The 23,263-nt window shown below is 59.3% G+C and overlaps 2 protein-coding genes across 12 annotated transcripts in view; one reads left to right on the plus strand and one right to left on the minus strand.

Annotated features, from left to right (window-relative positions):
* MTERF4 (mitochondrial transcription termination factor 4) overlaps window positions 1-23,263 on the plus strand; it is a 51,454-nt gene that overhangs the window by 25,476 nt on the left and 2,715 nt on the right. Inside the window, exon 5 of one of the 2 annotated variants that reach the window (XM_060301579.2) lies at window positions 16,571-16,715. The exons of the other annotated variant lie outside the window; for it this stretch is intronic. The gene's annotated coding sequence lies outside the window, so the exon portion shown is untranslated. Of the gene's footprint in view, window positions 1-16,570; window positions 16,716-23,263 lie in introns of those variants that run through there. 2 annotated transcript variants of the gene reach the window in all.
* SNED1 (sushi, nidogen and EGF like domains 1) overlaps window positions 1-23,263 on the minus strand; it is a 93,004-nt gene that overhangs the window by 21,107 nt on the left and 48,634 nt on the right. For 6 of the 10 annotated variants that reach the window (XM_060301563.1, XM_030850250.2, XM_060301561.1 and 3 more), the window contains exons 9-27: window positions 22,181-22,306; window positions 21,912-22,016; window positions 21,555-21,668; window positions 20,946-21,062; window positions 19,563-19,679; window positions 19,237-19,353; window positions 18,938-19,051; window positions 18,510-18,683; window positions 12,384-12,497; window positions 11,681-11,794; window positions 11,188-11,301; window positions 10,114-10,227; window positions 9,447-9,743; window positions 7,775-7,958; window positions 5,843-5,955; window positions 4,698-4,979; window positions 3,406-3,550; window positions 3,248-3,330; window positions 2,922-3,023 (exon numbers count right to left, since the gene is read on the minus strand). In XM_060301563.1, the coding sequence (XP_060157546.1) occupies window positions 2,922-3,023; window positions 3,248-3,330; window positions 3,406-3,550; window positions 4,698-4,979; window positions 5,843-5,955; window positions 7,775-7,958; window positions 9,447-9,743; window positions 10,114-10,227; window positions 11,188-11,301; window positions 11,681-11,794; window positions 12,384-12,497; window positions 18,510-18,683; window positions 18,938-19,051; window positions 19,237-19,353; window positions 19,563-19,679; window positions 20,946-21,062; window positions 21,555-21,668; window positions 21,912-22,016; window positions 22,181-22,306 (2,646 nt within the window). Of the gene's footprint in view, window positions 1-2,921; window positions 3,024-3,247; window positions 3,331-3,405; window positions 3,551-4,697; window positions 4,980-5,842; window positions 5,956-7,774; window positions 7,959-9,446; window positions 9,744-10,113; window positions 10,228-11,187; window positions 11,302-11,680; window positions 11,795-12,383; window positions 12,498-18,509; window positions 18,684-18,937; window positions 19,052-19,236; window positions 19,354-19,562; window positions 19,680-20,945; window positions 21,063-21,554; window positions 21,669-21,911; window positions 22,017-22,180; window positions 22,307-23,263 lie in introns of those variants that run through there. The other 4 variants (XM_070045870.1, XM_070045871.1, XM_060301566.1 and 1 more) reach the window with 4 other exon arrangements.

Consider the following 23,263-nt stretch of genomic DNA (forward strand, 5'->3'; position numbering starts at 1 on the left):
CTCTCTGTACTTGGGACACCAGCCTGCAGAGACTGTGACTGACATTTGTGCCATGCTCGGGCAGCTGGGACCCGAAGCCTAGAGTTATATGAAGCAGTGGGGGTTTTACTGGGGCACCACTCTCTGTAGCCTCATTTTACAAAGTCTCCACTGAATCCTGAGTTTATCGTGACAGACAGACAGACACACACACACACACACAAACACACTCACGAGTAAATAAAAACAAAGAGAAGGCTGTTTTGAACGAAGGTGGGGGACAAGGATGGGGCTGCACCCTGGGGCGGGGGCAATGGGCTCCTCCTATATGAAGGATAAATTACAGAGTAGAGAGGTTTAAGTTCTGCCCCCACTTATATGGGTGTCAAGGGGATAAAGCCAGCAGAGTCCAAAAGCCCTCCTGGGGTGAGAAATTGGGAGAAACAGGAAGAATTTGACCAGCTTCTGCATTCACTCCAAGTTCCCAGGATGGCAGGAATCTTGGGAATCCTCCAGGAGCATCTCCTGGGTGCTTGAAGGAGCGGCCCTGACCTGGAGAGTTGCTTGGTGAGCAAATGCCAAATCAGGAGCATTAACTGTGTGCTTGGGGGGTGCCTGGGGCTTTCTGGGGATCGTCCTTCCCTTAGACTTTTCTTTCCCTAGAAAGAAAAGTCTAAGAACCATCAGAGAGAAGGAGCAGATTATTCTAGAAGGAAACAAGAACAAGATTGACACCCAGTGACAGCACAGTTGATGACAGTGGACAGATGTTTGAAGAACTGAATGGGAGAGGAACTTTGAACCTCGAATTTTATACCTAGCTAAATTGTCCTTCAAATGTGAGGGCTAATAAGTGTATTTTCAGCCATATAGGGCCTCAGAAGTTTGGCCATGTAAAGTTCCAACAAGTACTTTGTGGACCTTGGCAAGCTGATTGTAAACGTTTACAGAAATACAAAGTCAAGAACAGCCAGGACACTGACGGGCAGCGAGAGGACTGGCCCCGTGGGACTGCGAGCCTTGCCAAAGAGGCAGCCTCTGAAGCGGTCAGGCTCGGCCTGAGGAAGCCAGGCAGCGGCACGGAGGAGGGGCCACGACGAGGCGCTGACCACGCCAGTTCTCGAGGGACACAGATCATTACAGTGCTCTCCACACCCGTCCTGCTGGCAGGACGGCGAAACCTGACAAGCTCAGATTCTGGAGAGACTGTGGGCCAACTCACTGCACCTCTTCACTGCTGCTGGAAGGACCCAGACTGATACCCCACTTGGAAGACAACTCGCAGTCTCTTGTCACTGGGGCATTCACACATCCCGAGCCTGCACACGTGCCGGGAGATGTGTACAGGAGCACAGAGCAGCACTGCTGACAACGGCAGACACGGCCCACGTGCCCTCGGAGCGAGTTCACTGACGGACTAGATGCTGGACAGTGAGGGTGAACGAGCACAGGATGCTGGGCGCAAACGCGGGTCTGGGGGCAGCACACAGACAGATGCTGCCCGGTGAGGAAAGCCTGTGGCTGTCGGACACCCATGCGGGCGGTGAACTCACTCCTACCATCCAGCCTCTGATGGAGCAGAGGGATGGCGGCACGAACTCAAGCTCGTGGTTCACTGGGAGGACAACAGCAAGACACAGGCTACTGCTGTGTTCTGGTTCATGGGTGGGTTCCAGGTCGGAAGGCTGTTAGTTTAGCAAAAGCTAACCAACCAGACTCACTAAGTAAAAGGGGGCCAGCCTGGCCTGATGGTGAGAATGTGACAGGAGCCAAAGACCGTGACTAATTCTGTGCACCTGGGGGCCATTAGAGATGTTTCGTCCTGTTATCACCTAAAATCATCGCACACTCTGCCAAGGCTTCGTCCCTCACGTTAGCAAACGCTGCAGATGGCAGTGACATCCGGGGCCAGCCTGGTGCCACCTCGAATCTCTCCTTAAGAAGGGACCCAGGAGAGGTCACTCACATCCCTCTAATTTCTGAGTTTTGTGAAATGAAACATCTGATATTTAAAAGGGCTGACATAACGCACACCATCAGATAAAATGTTTGTTTTTTCACTTACAAAACGCCAGCAACACGAGTGTCTTCACTCTGACCGCACCTTAGCCGGTGGCTTCGTTCTCTGACCGCGTCCGACCCACAAACTGCGCCCCCCCGGTGCTCACCAAGGCCTCGTACAGTGAGGGGTGCTGGGCTGTGTGGGGCCGTGGAGCCACCGCTGGCAAACACACCCTGTGGTGCAGGTGCCTGGATGTGTCCAGGTGTCCTTGGGTGCGCTGGGGGCCTGCAGGTGAGGCCGCATCCTGGGCGCTTGACTCTCCCTTTACCGAGTACTCTGCCTTCTCTGGGGACTGGCTGATGGGTGAGCCCAGTCTGAGCCTGTGGTGTAGCTCAGGAGAAAGGGCCACTGGCTCCTAGAACTGTCCCCAGAGGGACAAGGCCCCGAGGGTTAGAACGGGAGGAAAGATAGAGCAAGGGTCTGAGTTTGAGGAAGGAAGGTGGCTTCTTGGAGCTGCCCAGCTGTGGCCCTCACCGGCAGACAGTTCAGGCCCTGCTTGCCGAGCCTGGGTGGCGGCAGCCTCCTAGGCGGTCCTCCAGCTGGAGCCGCCCAGCGGCTGCCCCTCCACTCATTGCTGCCATCCTGCTCCCTGTACATCTCTGGGAGAGGCAGGGAGGGCTCTGCTGCTCGCAGAGGGAGAGGAGGGGCCGTCTGCAGGGTGCAGCGGTGGGCCAGTCTCTCCAGGGAGGACCCTGAATGTCTGGGTGGCTGCAGCCCCCAGGCCTGTTCTGGTCTGCCTGCGTGGTGTGGTTTGGTCCCCCCTTTCCAGAGCGGGGCGCTCGGCTGCCCCTCGGGCAGGCCCCGTGCCTCAGCCCTCCTCACTGGGGTCCTTCAGGCCCCTGAGGGTGGTCAGCCCTGAAATCTACTCCTGCTGACTTACTTTCCACGCCCTTGTCACCACTGCGTCCGGGGAGCTGGAGGGCCAGGCTGACCTGCTCGGGGACCTCTTCCGCGTTCTCCAGCTGCACCAGAGCCGTGGGTTCTAGGAGAGATCAGGATGCCACAGCGCGCTGACCATGAAGCCTGCTCCCTCGCGCCCAGGACTGTCCCTGGGCCGCCTTCTTGAGCGGCTTCTCTCCCTGGAGCCCAGGGCCTCCGACCCCATCGGGGTCCCCCGCTGGGGACGGTGCGGGGCACTGGAGGTGGTCTTGAAGCCCAGGTTTCAGGGACCTCGACCCTCATCCCACTGGGAGGCCTGGCACTCACGTGATCTCACGGTGACCCTTCTGCCAGGCGAGCTGCGGAAGCTGGCGCTCACTCGTCCTCTGCCGTCCACAAGCTCCGAGAACCTGTGGGAGAGTCAGCGCGGGTCAGCAGGCGGGTTCTGGGCCCGGGCTCTCAGGGGCGGCGGCTGAGGCGGGCACCTGGGGGCCTGGGTCGGCGGTGCGGGGGCGCCGGGGTCGTTGAGCAGACGCAGCTCCGGCAGGCGCGCGGGGGCCGGTCGGGTTCTGAGCGCCCGCGGGGGGAGTCCTTCCCGGTGCCAGCGTCTGTCGGCGCCGTCCCTCGCGGCTGCGGGCGGGTAGAGGACGGGGTGGCCGCATGGGCTGGTCTGGGGCTCCCTGTGCCCGCGCCCTGCCCCGCTGCTCCGAGGTGAGAGCCGAAGGGGCGCGTACCCCCATCCCACCCCGAGTCCCGCTCCCCGCCCGATGGGGAGCTGCGGATGCGGCCTGGGAGTGGTCCAGGTGCCGGTCCCCGCCCCCCACCCTGGCCCAGGCTCTCCGCCTGCAGGTGGGGCCGGGCCTCGGACCCCGTCCAGACTCACCTCATCTGAGGCCCACGCCCTGCACACCCCGAGAGAGAGGGCATGGCTCCTCCGTGGGTCCTTGTCACCTAACCGTGGCCTTCCGCAGCCCCCACCCCCAGGGCTGGGTACCCGCCTCACCTGCGAGACCCCCCGCCCCCCACCGGCTCACAGAGGGGCCCCGACCTGCCCTGTCTGCCTGGCGGGCGCGCCTGGGGCTGAGCTGGGTCTGAATGTCACAGGGCAAGTGCGCCCCATGCCCTGAGGGCAGGTCGGTGGGTTGGGAGAGGAGGGAGCCCGGGCCGCCGCCCACCTCCCCGCAGCACCATCCAGACCGGCCGTCCTCTTGTGAGCTGTGACGTGTAAGCGGGGTCGCGCAGGACCCCCGCGGGACCCAGCGGGCCTCCTGTGCTCCTGGGAGCACCCCCGTGTCCTCACCGTGGCCTTGAGCCTCCGCGTTCCTCAGCTGCCCCCACCCTCCGTCCGCCCACTCTGCCCTTCCTTCTTGCCTCCCCCAGCCCACCCCTTGCTGAGGCTGTCCTGCCCCTCCTTCCCATGCTGCGGTCCGGCAGCCCCTCACGGCTCAGGCCTGGCTGCCAGGCCGCCACCCAGGGCCGCCTCCACACTGCCACTGCCCACTCTCGGCGCTTGTTTGCAGGGTGACGCCCTGTATATACCGCTCAGCCATCTGGGGTCCACTCGGGTGGACGGCGCAAGGTGAGGAGTGAGATGCTTAGTCTTCTGAACTGCCAGCTCAGTGACCCAGCACCAGCTGCCCAGGAACTCCTCCCCCAACTTCCATGCTTGCAATTCTGTGTCAGCACAGCCCTGTTCTCGGCTGCCTGTCTGTCCCTGGGACAGTGTGGCCTGGGCCAGAGCAGGAGGACTGCCTCCTGGACAAGGTGCCGCACTTACAGGTGATGATGTACAGGTGAGCGGGCTCGCTGTGCAGCTGGTCGCCCCCGGCGCTCTGCACGGCCGTCACTGACAGCTGGTACCGCCGTCCAGGCCTCAGGTCCCGCACTGTGTAGGACACCAGCCTCCCGTTGGGGACGTAGCGGCTCTTGCTGCTCTGGCTAGTGGTCACGTTGATGACGTAGGCCTCCAGTGAGGTGCCCGGAGTGGGGGCATCCCAGACTACGTGGGCGGAGGTGGCCGTGACTCGGGCGGCGGTCAGGTTGGCTGGCGGCAGAGGCCCTGGGCGAGCACGGAGCAGGGGAGGGAAGTGAAGGGGGTTGACGGGGTCTTCTGCCCAGGACACGGTTTAAAGATCTGACACGGATTGCTGAAGCTTCATTTGAAGCCAGCTTGGGTGGTTACAGACCACTTCGTGGTCCTAAAGGGTGGTGTGGAGGGGCGTTCGCAGCTGCCCAGGGCCTGCAGCAGCTCCCCCTCCTGCCCCAAGGGGCACCCCCAGAATGCCACCCGCTGGCCCCCAGTGAGGCCCCCTGCCTGGTCAGTCCATCAGGGGGCCCTCCCGGTGACACTTTCCATCCCTCGAGGCTGGCCATGCACGCCTTCTCCTGGGATGTAGATAGGGGAGGGGGCTAGACAGGCAGAGGGTGGGCCAGGGCCCCAGCACTGAGGGTCAGAGCAAGGACTTGAGCCTGTGCTGTCCACCTGCACCACCGGGCGAGGCCCTGCTCACCAAGCCCCTGCCCCTTTCCCCACCCCTGTCCACTGTGCCCCCTGTGCCCGGACAGCCCGCGTGTTGGGAAGGGAGGGGCAGTGAGGGCCGGGCGTCCTCCCCGTGGCAGCGTGGCGCTCACTCGGGCAACTTGCCGCTTGTCCCTCCTGCCCTGCTTGGTGACCCTGGTGCCGCAGCAGCCCGGCAGCGTGCGAGAAGCCACGCGGAGGGCTGCCTAGGAAGGTCGTCCCCCGCGGGAGGGCCACCCAGCCCCCTGCAGCCGCCATCCCGGGCGCCTCTGGGCACGCCTGCTACACGTGGCCAGGGCCAGGTTTCTGGTGCTGCGGCCACTTTGGAGAGGACTGAGGGCTCGGGGGGAGGCGAGACCTTCCAGAAGCCCCCGTGTGAGCCGAGCCCTCGCCATCCTACTTACGGGTCCACACGTTCAGCGGCGCCGAGGCCAGGCTCTCGGTGGGGTGCTCCTGCCCCCCAGGCCCGCTGAGGGCAGTCACCCAGATGGTGTATCTCCTTCCTGGAAGCAGGGCCCTGTGGGGAGGGGAGGCCAGGGAGAGAGGAATGGGACGGCTGTGCTGCCAGACTGAGGCTCGTCTGCGCGGTTGTGACAGGGGCCAGGGGTCGTGCCAGTGCTGGTGGCCAGGCAGCCTCCACGAAGGCCAGATTTGTGGCCTGAGACCTGAGTGCTCCAGGGGCAGGAAGCTACTCCCCGGTCTGTCTGTCTAGTATTGGAGTGGCTGGGAAGGTCACAGGCCTGCCGGGGTGGCTGGTGTTAAGACAGGAGAGGCCGGAATAGGGCAATTGGAGGAAAAGGGTTAACAGGCCCCCGCCCGCCCGCGAGGCTGGCCCTGGGCTGGGCGCACCGGGAGGGTCCCCAGCCCCCTCGTGGAGCAGACGGCCTCGCTGCCCCTAGACGTTTGTGCCCAGTGAGGCTCCTGCGGAGTGCCGCTTCCTCCTGGGAGTCTGGAACCTTCACCAGGCACAGGTGCCCGCGACCACTCCCAGGAAAAGCCCCAGGCGCTGTGTCTCCGACGGGCTCCCCGGGGAGACAGCACCTCACGGTCTCGTCACGGCTGGTGGTGCGGAGCTAAGCGTGTCATGTGAGGGGAGGGGGCTCTGGAAGCTCACGCCTGGTCCCCGACTTGTCCCTGAGCCCCTTCCTTTTACTGATATTCTTTGTATCCTTTCTCTGTCCTGAATCCAGCTGTGAGCACGGCCTCTGCTGAGTCCTGGGGGCCCCCTAGTGAACGTGGGCGTGGTCTTGGGGACCCTGACGTAGCCACAAAATGCCCACCTTGGGCTCCATTTGTGTTTCTGTCCTGCCACTCTTGGGAAGTGGGCAGGATGTGAATCAAGGAGAGTCACAGCAATACTTAAAAGACAAAGAAAGTGGAGTGTCGTCTCCAGCACTGACAGCCGTCTGCTTAGACGGAAAGGACAGACGTGCACAGAAAAAGTGGTTGTGAGAAGTCTGCAAACCAGAAACGTACCAAAATGTGGGTGGTTCAGAGGATGTGGCGGACAGAGCGCCCCGCCTGGCCTGGCCTCACCTTCCAGAGCCCCGCCCCCTGGCCGTGGCCTGTGGCTGCTCTGGGCTGGACGCTGCAGGGCTGTTCCCGCTGAGCCCGCCCAGACTGCTGCGCAGGAATTTGGTGGGCGTGTCCTGGAGTGGAGCCGACTTTACTCCCCAGCCTGGGGACCCCTGCCTGGGAGGCTGCCAGCACTCTTCCTCACCCTTGCCCTCCAGCACTGCCTGCCCTCCTGGCCAGGGGCTGGAAACCTCTCTGGTTGACGAGCAGCCCACAGGGGTCCCTGAGCCGGGGCGCCTAGGCCGTGGGGTCTGAGGCTTCCCTGCAGGGTTGCTAAGGGGTTTATTTCAGTCACCGGCCATTCTGAATGACTGATGTTCATTTGAATTTTATTTTTGTAGTTTTGTTTGTATGTAATTTGTAATAATTAAGCCTAAGAAGTTTATATGCCTAGTTTAAGGTTCGAAGATATTACTGAACAAGATAAAAATGTCAGGCGACCCAGGGGTGCCACGGTTTCTCCCTCTCAGAGGCGTCTGTCTGCGTGACTCAGGCTGGAAGAACTCTGGGCTGGCCTCTGGGTAGCCAGTGTCTCACTGGCCTCCGTGCAGGAGGTCTGTCCTCAGATTTTTAGAGTGTCTCTGCTTTTGGGGGCACTTTGAAACACCTGTCTGGTGGCCCCATGAGGAGGCGAGGCAGGAGTGAGACCCAGGACCGACCAAGCGCCCCTGCTCCCCCAGGGGCTGGGCAGGTGGGGAGCACAGGGTGGCGGCAAGAGCGAGGCTGGGAGCCGGGGTGGGGCAAGGCCGCCGCGCTCTCACCTGAATGTGAACTTGTCCACACCCTTGTCCACGTCGGTGGACTCGTCCTCCTGGGCCTTGGGGTGGTGGATGGACACGCGGACGCTGCTGACGGTGGCGTGGCGGATCCTGTGCAGAGCCCATCGCACCGAGATGGTGCTGGCGGTCACGTTGGTGACCTCAAGGCCCTCGACGGGGCGGGGTCCTGGGGACAATGGGGGCACAGCCGTGTGGCACCTCCTCACCCCTGGGTAGGGCGGGGCCGGGACAAGAGAGGAGGCTCGGGAAGGGCACTGGGAGGGGGTCGCGGAGAGGTGGCCTCACGGTGAGCCATCCAGCCTGGGCTGAACACGTCCCCCAGCCCAGTGCGGAGTCGGGGTGGGTGGACACGCCCCAGGCCCCTGCCTTGGGGGGGCTCCAGAGGGGCTGCTGTGGACACTGCTCTGGGCGGTCTTGGCCCCTTCAGACCGCCAGGGGCGAGGTGGGCCCTTCCTGACCCTCTGGCTGGCTGTCTCAGTGGCACCGACAGCGACTACCTGCACTGTCTGGATGGTCCAGGGGCCTGACGGGGAGAAGCCAGGAAGGGTCCTTGGCGACCTCAGGGAGGGGGCCGAACCCCAGCCAAGGGAGCGGAGAGGGGCGCCCGAAGCTCCCGGGGTGCAGCGCCCCATTCTGCGCACAGCGGTACCCCTCCCACCCTGTCTTCCTTCCAGAGGCCTTTCCCCGGCAGACCCCACCTCGAGCAGCGCAAAAGCACTTCTTCCTGAAGCCAGGCTGAGGGTGGCCTACTCCTCCCCCAGGCCCCTGAGGGCTCGCTCCTCGGCCACGTGCCCGGCCCGCCCTGCTGGCCCGGTGTGTCCTCGGCACCGCTCGCTGGCCTCCCCCAGGACGTGCTGTCCTGAGTCCTCGTCTCGCCTGCACTGGCCCTCAATGTCCTCGGTGTCAGCGTCTGCTCGGGCCAGCAGCTGCTGCCAGGATGCCTGCCTCCCTCCTCCCGGGGCACCTGAGAAGGTGCTCCCCCGCCTGTCCTCCGAGGGTCCGCACCCAGCCGCCTGCCTGTGTCCACCTGCCCTGGGCCTCACTCGGAGCCCGTCAGCCACCCCACGGGGCTCTCGACACACCCAGTAGTCACATCACTTCCCAGTTCTCGCTCCACCCTCCAGCCTCCAGCCGCCCCTTCCCCAGTCTCTTGACCCCCTGGGCCAGCGCCCACCATCCCACCATCATGGGTGTGTTCTGGGATTCTCCCCCCTCCCCTGTTGATCCCAGGAGCAGACAAGCCAGCTGGGGCCCCAAGCCTCTGGACGCCCTTACACACAACTTCCATTCAGGGCAGCTCCCCCAGAGGGCCCTCCCTGCGGCCCCTTTGGCCCCTTCTCTTGACCTGCAGCAAGGAGGCTCCATCCTCACCCCCGGGGTACCTGGCCGCCTCCCCTCGGCCCCGCCCCAGTGTGGGCTGGCAAATCAGCCCAGGACCTTCTCAGGGGCCCTGCTGCACTTCCCCAGTCTCGCTCCCTCACCCCCATCGCCGTCTCTGTCCCGCAGCTGTTCCTCTCTGTGAGAAGGTTCCCTCTCTGCCCTGCCTGGCAGCGCTGGCGCCAGTGTCGGGGATCGGCTGGCTGACCCCCAGCCGGCTCCGCGGCGTGCGGCCCGTGGGGCCCTCGGGGGGGCGGGCAGGTCTGCAGACACTCACGTGTGCGGGTGAGAAGCACCACGGGCCTGCTGATGTCGTTCTTGTTGTTGGCATTGCGCTTGACCGAGAAGACGGAGATGTTGTAAGCCCTGCCGGCCGCCAGGGCCCGGAGCTGGTGCGAGGAGCGGCCCCGGTCCACGAAGTCCGTGCGGCGGTAGGAGCCGTCGGAAGAGGCGTAGGTGACCGCGTAGCCGTCGAGCATCTGCCGGGCGGCTGGGCCTTCGGGTGGGCGCCAGGAGATGGAGACCCCGCTCTCCTCCACTCGCTCCACCTTGAGGGCCGTTGGTGGGAAGAGCTCTTCAGGGTTTCAGTCAAGAACAAGGGAAGGGGGGTGGTCAGCTGTCGGCCGTGGAAGCCCCGGCCCCCAGGCAGGTGTCTGGCCCATTAGCTCTCGGGCCTGGCTACCCCGGGGCGCAGGTGGGCCACGGCTGGTGGGAGCCCGCCTTGGGCTCCTGGAGGGTCTCCCGTGTGCGCGCACGCGTGACTGCGCTGATGCCGCCCGTCGGCCTGTTTGCTCCTCCCGGCTTCCCGGGCAGAGCCTGGGAGAGCAGCCGCCTGGACACTCGGCCCTGGGGGCCGTTTGGCCCTTTGGCCCGTCCCACGGGGTGTCTGCAGCCCTGGGGAGGAGGGGAGTCCGCCCCCGACGTCGGCACCCTGGCCGCCTCACCTTTGGCACAGTCCTTGCCCGTGTAGCCCGCTTTACAGGTGCAGCTGTGGGACCCGTTGCTGGCCAAGCAGTAGCCGCGGCCCCCACAGGGGCTGGAGAAGCAGGGGTCGCTCACTGCGAGGGGGGAGGCAGCCGTGAGTGTGCGCACGTCGCCAGGCCCCCCTCCAGCTGGGCCTTGGTCCTGACCCAGGGCCGTTCCTGCGCTGATGCAGTTGCGGGGTGGAGGTGGGTGGTATCACGGCCGCACTCTGGGGAGGTGGATACGGGGGGTGCGGGCACTCTCGTAGGGGGAGGGCAGGGCTTGCCGGGGCCCCGTGGAGAGGCCAGGCAGGGAAGGGCTCTGACTCGGAACCAGGCCATGCTGCCCCGGCCCGAGCCAAGGTGACTTGGGGCGACCACTCCCGGGGGCAGCAGGCAGCTGAGAGCACTGGGGTTGGGGTGTGGGTGCGGCCCCAAGCTCACAGGCCAGAGCCTGCAGTGCCCTCCGCCGCCCCAGGCCTGTGCAGTGGGGCTCTCTGGCCACAGGCGGTCCGCACTGCGGCGCTGGAGCCCAGAAGCCCATCCACACTATAGTAGGTCTGAGTGGAGCCAGCCACGCCCAGCTTAGGGGCTGGGGACACTCGAACAGCCCAGGTCAGGCCACGCCCCACCCCGGGGATAGGCCTGTTTTGGGAGGGGATACACAGCAGCAAGTTGAGAGAAGTACTGCTTAGACAGTCCCAGAGACGGGAAAGTGCTCCAAAGGAGAAAAATGGTGCTGGGGAGACGGGTGATGGTGGGGGGGCCCCTGCAGGTCTGTGGTCAGGGAAGCCCTCGTCCAGGAGGGACATTCCAGCCGGGACCTGGTCCCCAAGGAGCCCCTGCTCAGGCTGATCAGGGAGAGTATCCCGATGTGAGGAACCGTGAGTTCCTGGCCCCTGGGGCGGCCCTGAGCTTGGCCGGTGCAGCGACAGCAGGGCCTGTGGCTGGACATGGAGCTGGGGGGGACGTGAGATCGCCGGGGAGGGTAAGTACAGGAGGCGGGGGCGGGCAGAGGAAAGGACCCCGGAGGAGGGAAGGGCGGCTGGGCCCCACCTGTCTCGCAGTGGTAGCCGAAGAAGCCCTCTGGGCAGACACACAGGTAGGCCCCGCCACCGTTCTCGCACCGGCCTCCGTGCTGGCAGGGCCTGGAGTCGCAGGCGTCCACCTCTGGAGAACACCCAGAGAGTCGGCCAGGGCGGCAGGGGGGTGTCTGGGGGAGGGAGGAGAGGACAGCGGGAAGAAGGGAAGGGGAGGCAGGAGGGAGGCCGGGCGGGGGCGCAGGGCGGCGGGGCGAGCCCGGCGGGCGGAAGGGGCTGGCGACGGGCCCCTCCCCTTGGCGGGCACCCGGCCCTCCCCTCCTCCTCCCCCGTGGGGCCCCTCCCCCAGGGGTCCTGTCCAGCAGGGCCACGGGGACTGCCCCATCCCCCTGCTCTCTGAGCGGCCCAGGGTCTGCGTTTGTTGACAAGAGGTTTTCCCGGGGTGTCAGGGGCCTAGCGAGTGTGGTTGAGGACCTGGCGCATGGGGATCCCCCAAGCGCAGCCCCTACCTGTCTCGCAGTGGACTCCAACGAAGCCTGGGGGGCACTGGCAGACAAAGGCCCCCGGGAGGTCCCTGCAGGAGCCTCCGTTTCTGCAGGGCTGCGTCAGGCACTCGTCTGTCTCTGCAGAGACGGGACATGTGACGGCATGATCCCCCGCCCCCGGGGTCTCCTGTGCACCGAGGCTTCAGCCTCGCCGCTGCCCTCCACTCTGCCCACAGAGCCTGCCCCCAGGCCGCTCCGGCCTTCACCGCCCAGGCTTCGCAGGGGCCCCGACTGGACATCCTGGGCCTGCCCCGCCATGCCGGGGCGGTGTCTCTGTCTCGGGGCTCAGAGGACCCCACAGGCGTGCAGGGAGCAGGGCTTGCTCAGCGGTGCACCCGGCAGGCCTCCCCTCCCTCCTCTGGCGCAGAGCACTGGGGTGTGACCTGCCCCCCTGCCCCCAGGCCAGAGGCTGCAGGAGGCTAGCTTTTCTCAGCTGAGCTCTCAGTCCCCCTGGGGAGGCAGAAGCAGAGATATTTATAAACTGCTGTCCTTCTGGACATCAGAGCTGGCAGGGACCTGAGAGAGCAGGCAGTGCCCAACCAGAGACCAGCCCAGGGAGAGGGGCAGCTGGAGCAAGGTGACCACGGCCAGGGGATGCCAGTGCCCCAGGCCCACGGCCGGGGTGCCGGAGCTGCCGGCCCGCAGCGAGGGCTGGGACCTGTCTTACCCAGCTCACAGCGGGCTCCTTCATGCCCTGGGCTGCAGACACACAGGTACCCAGCGACGCGGTCCTGGCAGGAGCCCCCATGCAGGCACGGCTGGGATCGGCACTCGTCAATTTCTGGGAGAGGAGAGCCCGGGTGCCAGGTGCCAGGAGAGGCCCCAAGAACAAAGCAGTGTTGCTGTTGTTAGAGGGGGTGACTCGAAGCCAGGTTAAGACAGCCACAGGTCAGCTCTGGTGTGAGGGTCTGGACAGAGGTCTACGGCCTCCCCCAGGTGCTTGGAGAGGCCAGAATCTGGGCAGGGCTGCCTCGGCGCAGGGGACACTGTGGACCTGGGCACTCGGGCTGGGCCGGCGTCTGGGAAGTGCCTGGGGCTGCCCTCAGTGGCCCTCGGGGGACAGGCCCAATCTTGCCAATTCATTAGATAACAATCACGTACGGAACCAATACATTTGGGGGTGAGTCCTTCATTTTAAAATACCGCAGGCTTTTTAAAAACCGCGAGTTGTGCTCCTGAATTAAAAGTGTTCAATTTAGAAGAGTTTACTTTTAATGCTTAACGTGTAAATAAGTAAATAAATGGTAAGGACGTAATGACACCTGGGGGCCGGCACCCAACCTGGGAGCTAGAACGCTGGCCGGCTCATCTGGTCACGTGCAATTCCCAACTCCTTGTGACCCGAATTTCTGTGCTTATCTCTTCTGTGCCTCCTTAAATTAGTTTTAAAGTTTTTATGAATACCTTAGACAATATATGGTTTTGATCTTGCTCTTTACGAACTTTATTAATAGGACATTGTGGTATATGCACTCTTTTCTCACTCAGCATTAATGTCTCCACATTGTTGTGGGTTGCCATTTTTACTGCTGTATAATATTCCTCAGTGTGATTATACCGTACTTTATCCTTTCTTGTTTAGTAGGAATTTGGGTTGGATTTAGACTTCTTGCTATTGCAAAAAAAAAAAAAAAAAAAAAAAAAAAGCTGTGTCTTTCACATCTCCTGGTGTAGATGTGAGTTTTCCCTAGACTTATACCTAGAAGTAGAACTGCTAGGACATAGTTTATATGATGGTCAACTTGCCAGGCAAATTACTAAGCTGTCTTCAGAGTGCTTCTACCGATCTACACTTCCTCCAGCAGTTCATAAGAAGTCCTGTTGCTCTACATCCTCACCAGTATTTGGGCTTTTTAGACTTCTGAGGTTTTGCCAACTGAAAGTATCTCAGTGTACTTTTTTTTTGCGGTGCGCGGGCCTCTCACTGCTGCGGCCTCTCCCGTTGCGGAGCACAGGCTCCGGACGCGCAGGCTCAGCGGCCATGGCTCACGGGCCCAGCCGCTCCGTGGCATGTGGGATCTTCCCAGACCGGGGCACGAACCCGCGTCCCCTGCATCGGCAGGCGGACTCTCAGCCACTGCGCCACCAGGGAAGCCCCTCTCAGTGTACTTTTGATTTGCATTTTGCTGATCACTAATGAAGAGAATGTTTCTTTTCATTGGCTTTATGTACCTCCTCTTCCACGAAATGCCTACTTATGTGTTTTACCTATTTTCCTATTGGGTTGATTTTATATATATATGTTATATATATAATATATATTATATATAAATAAATATATATATAATATATATAATCTTCTCCCAGTTTGTAGCTTATATTCGATTTTCTTAAGGCCAATGAATTTAAATTCCTCAATTTTAGCTAGTCTAGTTGTCCATTTTTTCTTTTATAGTTAGTGCTTTCTGTGGCTTAAGGAATCTTTCCCTACCCCAAGGCCAAAAAGATATTTACCTACATTTTCTATACAAAATCATATACTTAAAAAAAACCCATTTAAGTCCTTAATCCATCTGGAATTAATTGTTGTGTATGGTGAGAAGTGGGGAAACGGTGTAATATTTTCCCAAGTACATAACCATTTTATTCCAGTTGTCATGAAGATTTTCTCATATGCTTTCTTTCAGAAGTTTATAGCTTTATCTTTTCCATTTATGTCTATAATTCATTTCACACATATAAAAATTATCATTTTTGATGCTATTGTACATAATATTGTTTCACTTCATTTTCCAAGTCTTCACAGCTAGAATATGAAAATATAATTGGTTCTGTGTATTGACCCTGTATCCTGTGATCTAGCTGAATTCACTTATTAGTTCTATAGCTCCTTTTGTAGGATCTCTTAGAATTTTCTATGTGCACGATTGTGTCATCTTTACTCCTTCCTGCCCAATAGACATGGCTTTTCCCCCTTTTCTTGTCTATGGCACTGTCTAGGACCTCCAGGACAACGTTGGAAGGAGCTGGTGAAAGGGACACCTTTGCCTTATTACTGACTATAGCAGGAAGTTTTCACCATTAAGTATTTTGTTCGCTGCTGACTTTTTCATGGATGCCCTTTATCAGGTTGAAGAACTTTTTTTCTACTCAGTTTATTAAGAGTTTTTAAAATAACAGTTGAATTTTGTCAAATGACTTTCTGCATCTATTGAGATGATCATATGGTTTCCTCCTTTATCTCCTAATGTGGTGAATTACATTTATTGATTTTCAAATGTTGAACCAACCTGTGCCCTGAGGTGGCTCCCTCTTGGTCAGGTTGTATTACCCTTTGGATGAAGTACTGGGTTTGATTTTCATCATATTTTATTAGGATTTTTGTGCTTTGCTCATGAGGAATATTAGTCTGTAATTTCATATGTGTAATGTCTCTGGTTTTGGTATAAAGGCAATACTGGTCTCATAAAATGAGTTGAGAAGTGTTCCTTCCTCCTACATTTTCTGAAAGAGCTCCGTATATAGTACTATTCCTTTCTTAAATGTTTGATAGAACTTGGTGAGGCAGTCTGGTCTTGCCATTTTCTTTGCAGAAGAGTTTTAAATTACAACTTCAATGTATTTCATAGCTATGGGGCTATTCACATTTTCTATTTATTCTTGTGTCAGTTGTGGTTATTTGTGTCTTTCAAGGTAGTATTCATCATTTTCTCTAAGTTGTGAGATATATCGGCTTAAAGTTGCTCACAATATCTCCCTGTCCTTTAAATGCTGGTACGATCTTTACTGATGTCTCCTCTTTCATTCTGATATTGCTAATTTTTCTTTTCTTTGTTTTCCTTGATGAGTCTAGCTAGAGGTTTAATTATTTTTATTGACCTTTACAAGGAATCAGCTTTTGGTTTCATTGGTTTTCTCTGCACATGTCTTTTTTATAATTATATTTTATAATTGTTTGTTATTGATAAATAAAAATGCAATGAATTTTGTTATAACACCTATATCTACTAAACATGTTCCATTTCCTATCACTTTTAGAAGTTTTCCTGTAAAGACAACAATATCTGCTGCAAATACTGACATTTTTACTTCCTCCTTCAGCATTTTCATGACTTTAATTTCTTTTTCTTACTTTATTGCATGGCCTAGTACTGCCAGTGTAATACTGATTAGACTTGGTGATAATGGGCATCCTTGTCTTGTTCTGAATTTTCAGGGGAATGTTTGTCTACTTAGGATACCGTGTATTCTGGGTTTGAGGAGAGGTGTAGTAAACCTGCCTCGGAAGCTGACTTCCTTCCTCCTGTTGGCAGCTCAGCCTGTCTGTGTCAGTTCAACAGAAGAACATCTTTTGAATTCCAGATCCTCCCCTGCATAACAAGGGTCAGGAACACATCGTTCCACAGCTCTCTTGATGTAGTCTGTACCCCTTCTTCTATAAATATGTGGAGTGTAACTGTTGTGCTTCAGGTGGTGTGTCCAGCCTACCTGTGCCTGGCCTAAGCACACCTCTCTGTGGGGTAATGAACACGTGGGGGCTATGGGGGCTCTGCTATTTCTCTCTTCTAAGTTTTCCTTCCAATAAGATTCTATATTATTTTACACCACATGGTACTAGAAGGGTGTGTGTATCATGTTATTTTTACCTGGATGAGGAAGTACTTTTTTATTCCTTATTTGGTAAGAATTTGTTTCATGAATAGGTATGAATTCTATCAAATGATTATTATGCATTCTTTGAGATTCTTACATGATTTTTCTCCTTCAGTTGGTTTACTGTAGATTTTTCTAATATCAAACTATTTTTGCAATAACCCAACTTGATAATGGTGTATATAGTCTTTATAGACTGTCAAATTCCTGCGTCTGTTTAATGGACCCCTAATTTTACTTTCTCCAACTGTCCATATCTAGTGTTGGTTTACGGTTATCCTGGCGTCACACAGTGGGTTGGCACATACTCCTTTCTACTCCCCGGAAGAGCCTGTATCACGCTGCAACAATCTGTTTCTCGGCAGTTTGGTGGAATTTACCCATAGCATTGTTTGGGCCTGGTGTTCCCTTGTGAGAAAACTTCTTTGCATCCTCAGCTCTCTGATAGGTTAAAAGGTATGATCTTATGGGTTCTCCAGTGTTTCCTTGATGTTACAGTGAGACTGATGGTATTTTCTAACTGTCTACATCCTAACTGAATGGATCACCTCAGTATGTTAAAAATACCGTTTTATCATCTCACTGCCGGTGTCCGCTGTTGAGAAGCCCGGTGCCGATACCGGTTTATTATCTCACTGCTGACGTCCGCTGTTGAGAAGCCCGGTGCCGATCGGATTCTTGTTCCTTTTTTCTCTCTGGATGTTTTAAAGATTCTTTTTTTCTGTTTTTCTCTGATTTTCTTAACTTTTATTACAATGTGTCTAACGTCTTCCTTTTCTCCTGTGTGATGTCCTGCAGGCCGTTTCAGCCTCTGGTCATTCACCAGTAATTCTGGGGATTACTCCACAGCTGCTCCCACGTTTCCTCCTCACTCTGGGATTCCTGTCACCTCAGCGTCAGCACTCCTACCCTCCTCAGCGCCTGCGTTGTCTTTTGATTTGAGTGTTGCCCTGCTTCTCTCTCGTACAGCCCCGCACGCCAATCTGTCCACGCATTAACTTAAGTCTTCGTCCGTATCCATTTGTAAGTTGTGTCTGTTACTTCAACTATTATAGTTTTTCAATCTTCTTATTTCTGCTTTCTTTTAAAAGATTATATATTGATCCATTTTTTTATGGCCAGTGCCATGTTTCCTTCTGTATGTTTGTCATGCTTATTTTATATTCTTATTTATCTTCTATACTTCTACCCCCAATAGTATGTGTTGTCTGGACTTTACTGTTGTTTCGGAGGTGGCCGTACTTGTTGGGTGTCTTGATATCTTGGCTTATGGGTGCGCGTTCCCTGGTGGTACCCACTCCTCATCTGATGGCATGTTGAGGAGAAGTGGCAGTGGGCCAGGGGTGGCCTCCTAGACAGTAACCACCAGCCCTGGGGGGCTTGGAAGGACAGGAGTGAAGGAAGATGCTTGAAGCCAGGTGGTCTCCACCTGTTTTCTGGAACTCTTCGCCTGATAGGGCCGCCCAGGCCCGACTGGGCCTTGCAGGGCATTTGGGAGATAGAAATGTGTTATGTGCCCCTCCCATCTCTGGGTGCTGTCACTGTCCCTAAGCTACTTTGTTTAAAAACCTTTCTTTCATGAAAAATGTGTTACCATCGCACAGATTTTCTGATGAACAGAGTCTGGGATGCTTTGAATTAATGCCACATGCCTGCGGTGGTGTCCGCGGTGCCCCTGTCTCCAGGGGCGTGGGTCGGGGGGTCTCGCCTGCAGGCCGTGCACCCTGGCGCACTGTAGGGCCCTGGAGGCAACACTGTCTAGAGCAACAGCCCTCAAAGCACTATGGGGGCTCGTGGGGACCTTGTTCAAACGCAGGGTCTGATTCCACAGGTCTGGGTGGGGCTGGGAGCGGGAGGTGAGGCCTGAACCCTGATCTGCTTCTTCGGGGCTCTGCCTTTGGGCTACCTCTTGGCCTCGGTGGCCTCCTCTGCAGAGTGGGCGTGTGGGTGCTGGACCCCATGCTTTGGGATGCTCTGAGGACAGGGAAGCCCTTAGACAAGGGTACAGAGTGGAGCTGGCACTGGTCATCACCACCATCACCACAGGGTTTTGGCCTCACTTTGCACAGAGGATACCAAAGGGAGGAGGCGCAGGCCAGGGTCAGAACTGCAGCCCCTGTGCTCTTCCACTCGGCCCGGGAGGGGGGGAGGGCTTGGCCCTGTGCACCCACCCACCCACCCCAGAGGGCCCCCAGGTCACCGTGGCACTGGGGAGGCTCGCTCCAGACGCCCTGCGGCTGGCAGACGCGGATGTGGTTGGAGGTGCTCGGGCTGTAGCCTCGGTCACACGAGTAGAGGGCCACCGAGCCCAGCCGGGTGCCGTTGAAGCGCAGGGTGGCGTGTGTCACCTCCTCGGGTGGGCCGCAGTCCACCTCTGCAAGGACACAGCAGCCCTGTCCTGCCCCGTGGGGTGCCCGCCGGCCCCTCCTGCTGCTCTGCCCTTGGCTCCGCTGGGCTGCACGGCCTGGGGCCCTCGCTCCCCACACAGCCCATCCCGGGGTGAAGGCGCCATGCCTTCCAGAATGGGCTTCTCAGAGGTCTCCCTTCCTTCTTTCCCATCCCTCCCCTCGGCCCCCTGCTGGGCCCTGCTCTGCCCTTCAGGGAGCGGAGGACCCCCAGCCCTCTCACCTGCCTGGCACCGGCGTCCGGTGTACCCTGCTTGACAGTGGCAGGAGAAGTCTGTCCCCAGGGCCTCGCAGGTACCCCCATTCATGCACGGGCTCCGGAAGCAGGGAGAGGGGGCTGCAAGGGTGCAGGGAGTCCCTGTCGCCCACCACCGAGTCCTCCCCAAAGGCCTCGGGGCTGCAGGAGAGCGTCCCGTCTCTCGCCCCAGCTCCGCCTCCCACGCCTCCGTGGTCGGGCCATTCCTGCCCACCGGGCCTGTCTTCTTGTCTGCGCCCTGGCCCGCTGGCCTCCGCCCCCCTTACCGATCTCGCAGTGCCGTCCCGAGAAGCCTGGGGGACAGTCACACTTGTATTTGCCGATGTAGTGGAAGCAGGTGCCGCCGTTGTGACAGGGGCCAGAGGCGCATGAGTCTGGCTTCCCTGGAAGCAGGAGGCACCCATCGGGCGGGGTCGGGGGTCATGCGTCCACCACCCCTGCCCCTTCCCTGATCCCTTGACATCCCAGAGCTGGGGCCTTGGCGGGGACGCTCCTGACAAGCAGACGCACGGTGGCAGGGTCGGGGGTCCTGGGTCGGGGCCTGGCTCCTCCCCACTCTCTACAGGCTGATCCCCACTGGCTGGGGCCGCACCGATCTCGCAGTGCCTTCCGGTGAAGCGGTAGGGGCAGTCGCAGCGGTACTCGCCGCCCGCTTCCTTGCACGTGCCGCCGTTCCTGCAGGGCCCCGAGCTGCACAGGCGCGGCCGGGCTGGAGGAGGGACAGACAGAGACAGAGAGGCGGGTAAAGCAGGGCCAGCTTCCCGGCCCCGCAGTGCCCACGACGCCCCGCGTGAGCCTTCTCCGTCCTCAGGCACCGCTGGGCCCCATGCGCCCAGGCCTGCCTCTCGGCGGAGCCCGAGGCCCAGCTGCAGGGGGGCCGAGCCAGCCACGTGCAGCCCCTCGGCCTCGGGGGCCCTCTGCCCGCCCGCCCGCCCTCTCTTCCCTGCCTCAGGCTCCGCTGGAGGGCCAGGAGAGCTGGCCCCGCCTTCCTGCCCGGTGGGGAGCTGGCATCCAGGACCGGGCTGGGAGCCCTGCTGTGGCCCTGATTTTCCTGTTTTCTGTACCTTTCCTGTGGGCACCTCCTTGGACGTGCGGGGCCCCGGCCGCCCGCCCGGGCTGGAGGAGCCGCACCTTCACAGCCCAGCCAGGAGTTTAGGCGCTTGGCCTCCTCGACGCTCGGGGGGGACGTGAGGCAGGAGGGGGCCTGCCCCCAGGCTCAGGGGGCCGCTTCTCGCCCCGCATCCTGTGGGGCCTCCCAGGCTGCCAGCCCAAGTTCCGGCCACCCCACCCCGTGTCCCTCCGTGTCCGCTCTCCGGGATGCCTTTGCCGAGGGTGACGGACCTCAGTGGTCCTTGCAGAGGACGAGGCCTGCTCTCCGGAAAGCCCTCCTCCTGCCTCAGGGGTGGGGTGGCCGCAGGGGCTCCGTGGTCAGAGTGCCGGGGAGCTGCCCTCAGGGCCACCGTGGGAGCGGCAGAGGCGTGCAGGTAAAGGTCCAGGCTTCAGCTCTCGGGACGAGTGAGGGCAGTGGGAAGGCTGCAGGGCTGGATGTGGGCCGGCTGCCGAGCCCAGGAGAATGGGCCGGGCAACACGGGGTCAGGGGGCCGGCACCCTGGGCTCTGACCAAGGGGCGCCTGGGTCACTGAAAAGAGTTCTGAGCGTTGCTTCAAACTGCGTGGAAGAGACGGCCCTGGGTGGGTGCTGGCGAGCACAGTGACGCCTGCTGTGTGTTTACAGAAGAGTGCTCACGTTCTTAACTGGCTAAATGTTGTAAAACGTTGACATTCTCCAACTGCGCCCAATCTAACAAAGTCCTAATGAATTTAAAAAATCAGTGATTCTAAAATCCACTTGGAAGAACACTGAGCAGGAAAGGAGGCCCGTCGTGAGGACAGCGCTGTGATGAGCGAGAGGCGCGGGGCAGCCGGGGTGGCGGCCCCGCCAGCCCCCCGCCCCCTCGAGTGCCGCCGCGCCCCACCTTTCTCGCAGTGCCGGCCGTGGAAGCCCCGCGGGCACTCGCACGTGTACGAGTCATCGTGGGCATCACAGGAGCCTCCGTTGAAGCAGGGGTCCGAGTCGCAGGGGGACGGCAGCGCTGCGGGGACAGAGGGCAATCACCCTGAGGTCCTGGCTGGAACCAAGGCCAAGGTCTTGATTCTTCACGCTGGGCTCTAAGGTCCGCCCTGGAATTTCTTGTATTTCTGATTCTTCCGGAGTTCATCCTCACTCTTACGTGAGCTGGGACGGAGCTGTGGTCCACGAGGGTCTTGGTATCGTCACCACCAGCACCACCGTCACGTGTAGTCACTCGCTACCTAAGTCACTGGTCATCCGCGCACTAACAGATACGCGGGGTGAACCTGTTTCTCTGCAGGTGCTCGTCAGGTGCACGTTAACGTTCTAGCACCTAAGCCCGGGGCTCAGGCAGGTGCGGCGTGGCACGTGCGCACGGCCAGGCCATCCACCCCCAGGTCCCCTCGAGGGCCCCCTCCTGCTGCGCCCACTGCCTTCTCCCCCACCCCCCACCCCGGCTTCTGGGCCGGACCCTGGCCTCGCAGGCTGGTGCCCGCACCCCCCCCCCACTCACAGTGGCTGACGTTGTGGTCGGTGTGGCAGACGCACAGGTAGCTCCCGCCATACTCCATGCAGTGGCCGCCGTCGGGGCACTGCGTGTTCACGTTGCAGGGCATGGCCGTGACCTCTGCAGGGAAGGGGTGAGCCCATCTCACGTCCCCGCGTGTCTCCCTGGAGACCGTGTGTCCTTGAGAAGGACCGAGCTGCCCGGGTGACCAGGTTCGGGCACCTTTGTGGCCTCCCCACCCCAGCCCCCGGGGCCCGCCATGCGGGTCCGGGCCCAGGCCCAAGCCACCACTTACACGGTGGTTGTGGGGATTCTCAGGGTCCAGGCAGGAAGGGCGCCCCCATCCCAGCCCTGGGCACCTACCAAATTCGCAGAGGAGCCCAAAGAAGCCCGGAGGGCACTGGCAGAGGGTGGTGTTAGCCCCCAGGCACCTGCCACCATTGCGGCACTCACAGTTGTTGGGGGTTCCTGCCACGGAGGGAGGGAGGGAGGAGCCTCCAATGTCGGGGGCCCTCTCCTGACCACCGTCCCTAAACCCCGCCGTGTAGCCCCTCTCCCCGCTCCCCACAGCCTCTCTCATGGGGGTTTGCGTGCACACCCCACGGGGCCCCGGCAGCCCGGCCCACACGCACTCTCCCTGCAGTCAAGGCCCATGAAGCCTTCGGGGCATTCGCACACGTAGCCCTGGTCCGCATCCACACAGGTGCCCCCGTTCTGGCAGGGGGCCGAGAGGCAGGCGTCGGGCACCGGGTGGCTTCCTGCAAGAAAGACGGAGGTCACCCGAGGCCGCGCAGAGAGCACGGCGAGGATGGGGCCTCGGGCCGGAGAGGAGGTGTCTTAACCTCTGTCCTTAGTGCCGAGCGCCCGGAAACTGACCTCTAGCGGCCCCTCAGTCCCCGAGCCCCTTCTCTGGAGCAGAATGAGAAGCCAGAGTGAGGAGGGAGCCCCAGGTGTGCACCAAAGGGCCCAGCTGAGGCCAGAGCCCCCAGACGTTTCCCATCCAGCATCTCTGTTAGTTAGAGATTTGGGATTTTTACCTTTAAGTTATCTTTCTGCTGCCGATTTCTAGTTGAATTCTGCTGTGGTCAGAGAACACAGTCCTTTTCAATTTATTGAGCCTTATTTTATGGCCGACAGGATGGTCTGTCATAGGGAAGGCTCCGTGAGTCCTGGAAGGAACGTGGGTGTCCGTGACTGTCAGTCGGGCCAGGTCGGCTGGCAGCGCTGCCCAGTCCCCGCGTCCGCGCTGGTCCCCATGCTTGTGTGCTCTGAGCCACCGAGATAGGAGTTCCGCCGAAAGCCCCGCCTGTGGCGGGGGATCTGTCCCCCCTTGTAGCTCCGCCAGCCGCTGCTTTGGGTGTTTCTATTTGCGTTACTAGGCGCTGCATATTTATTGTGTCTTCCTGATGGACTGGCCCGTGGTCATTACAAAAGGTCCCCATTTCTGGCTGCTCTCCTACTCGGAAGTTTAATCTGAATGATATGAATACAGCCACTCCAGCTTCTCCTGATGCGTGTTTGCCTTTTTAGTCTTTTTGTTTCTAAATGTTCAATTTCCTCATGTTTTTTCAGAATTTATCTTTGAAATTAATATACAGTAAAATGACTTGTGTTTGAGGGACACGCCTAAGAATTTTATCACATGTATAGCTGTGTGTATATGGATACAGGACAGGATACGGGACGTTCCGTCATCCCAAAGACCTCTTTGTTTT

This window comes from Globicephala melas, chromosome 7 (genome assembly GCF_963455315.2).
Source record: "Globicephala melas chromosome 7, mGloMel1.2, whole genome shotgun sequence".
Lineage (NCBI taxonomy): Eukaryota > Metazoa > Chordata > Mammalia > Artiodactyla > Delphinidae > Globicephala > Globicephala melas.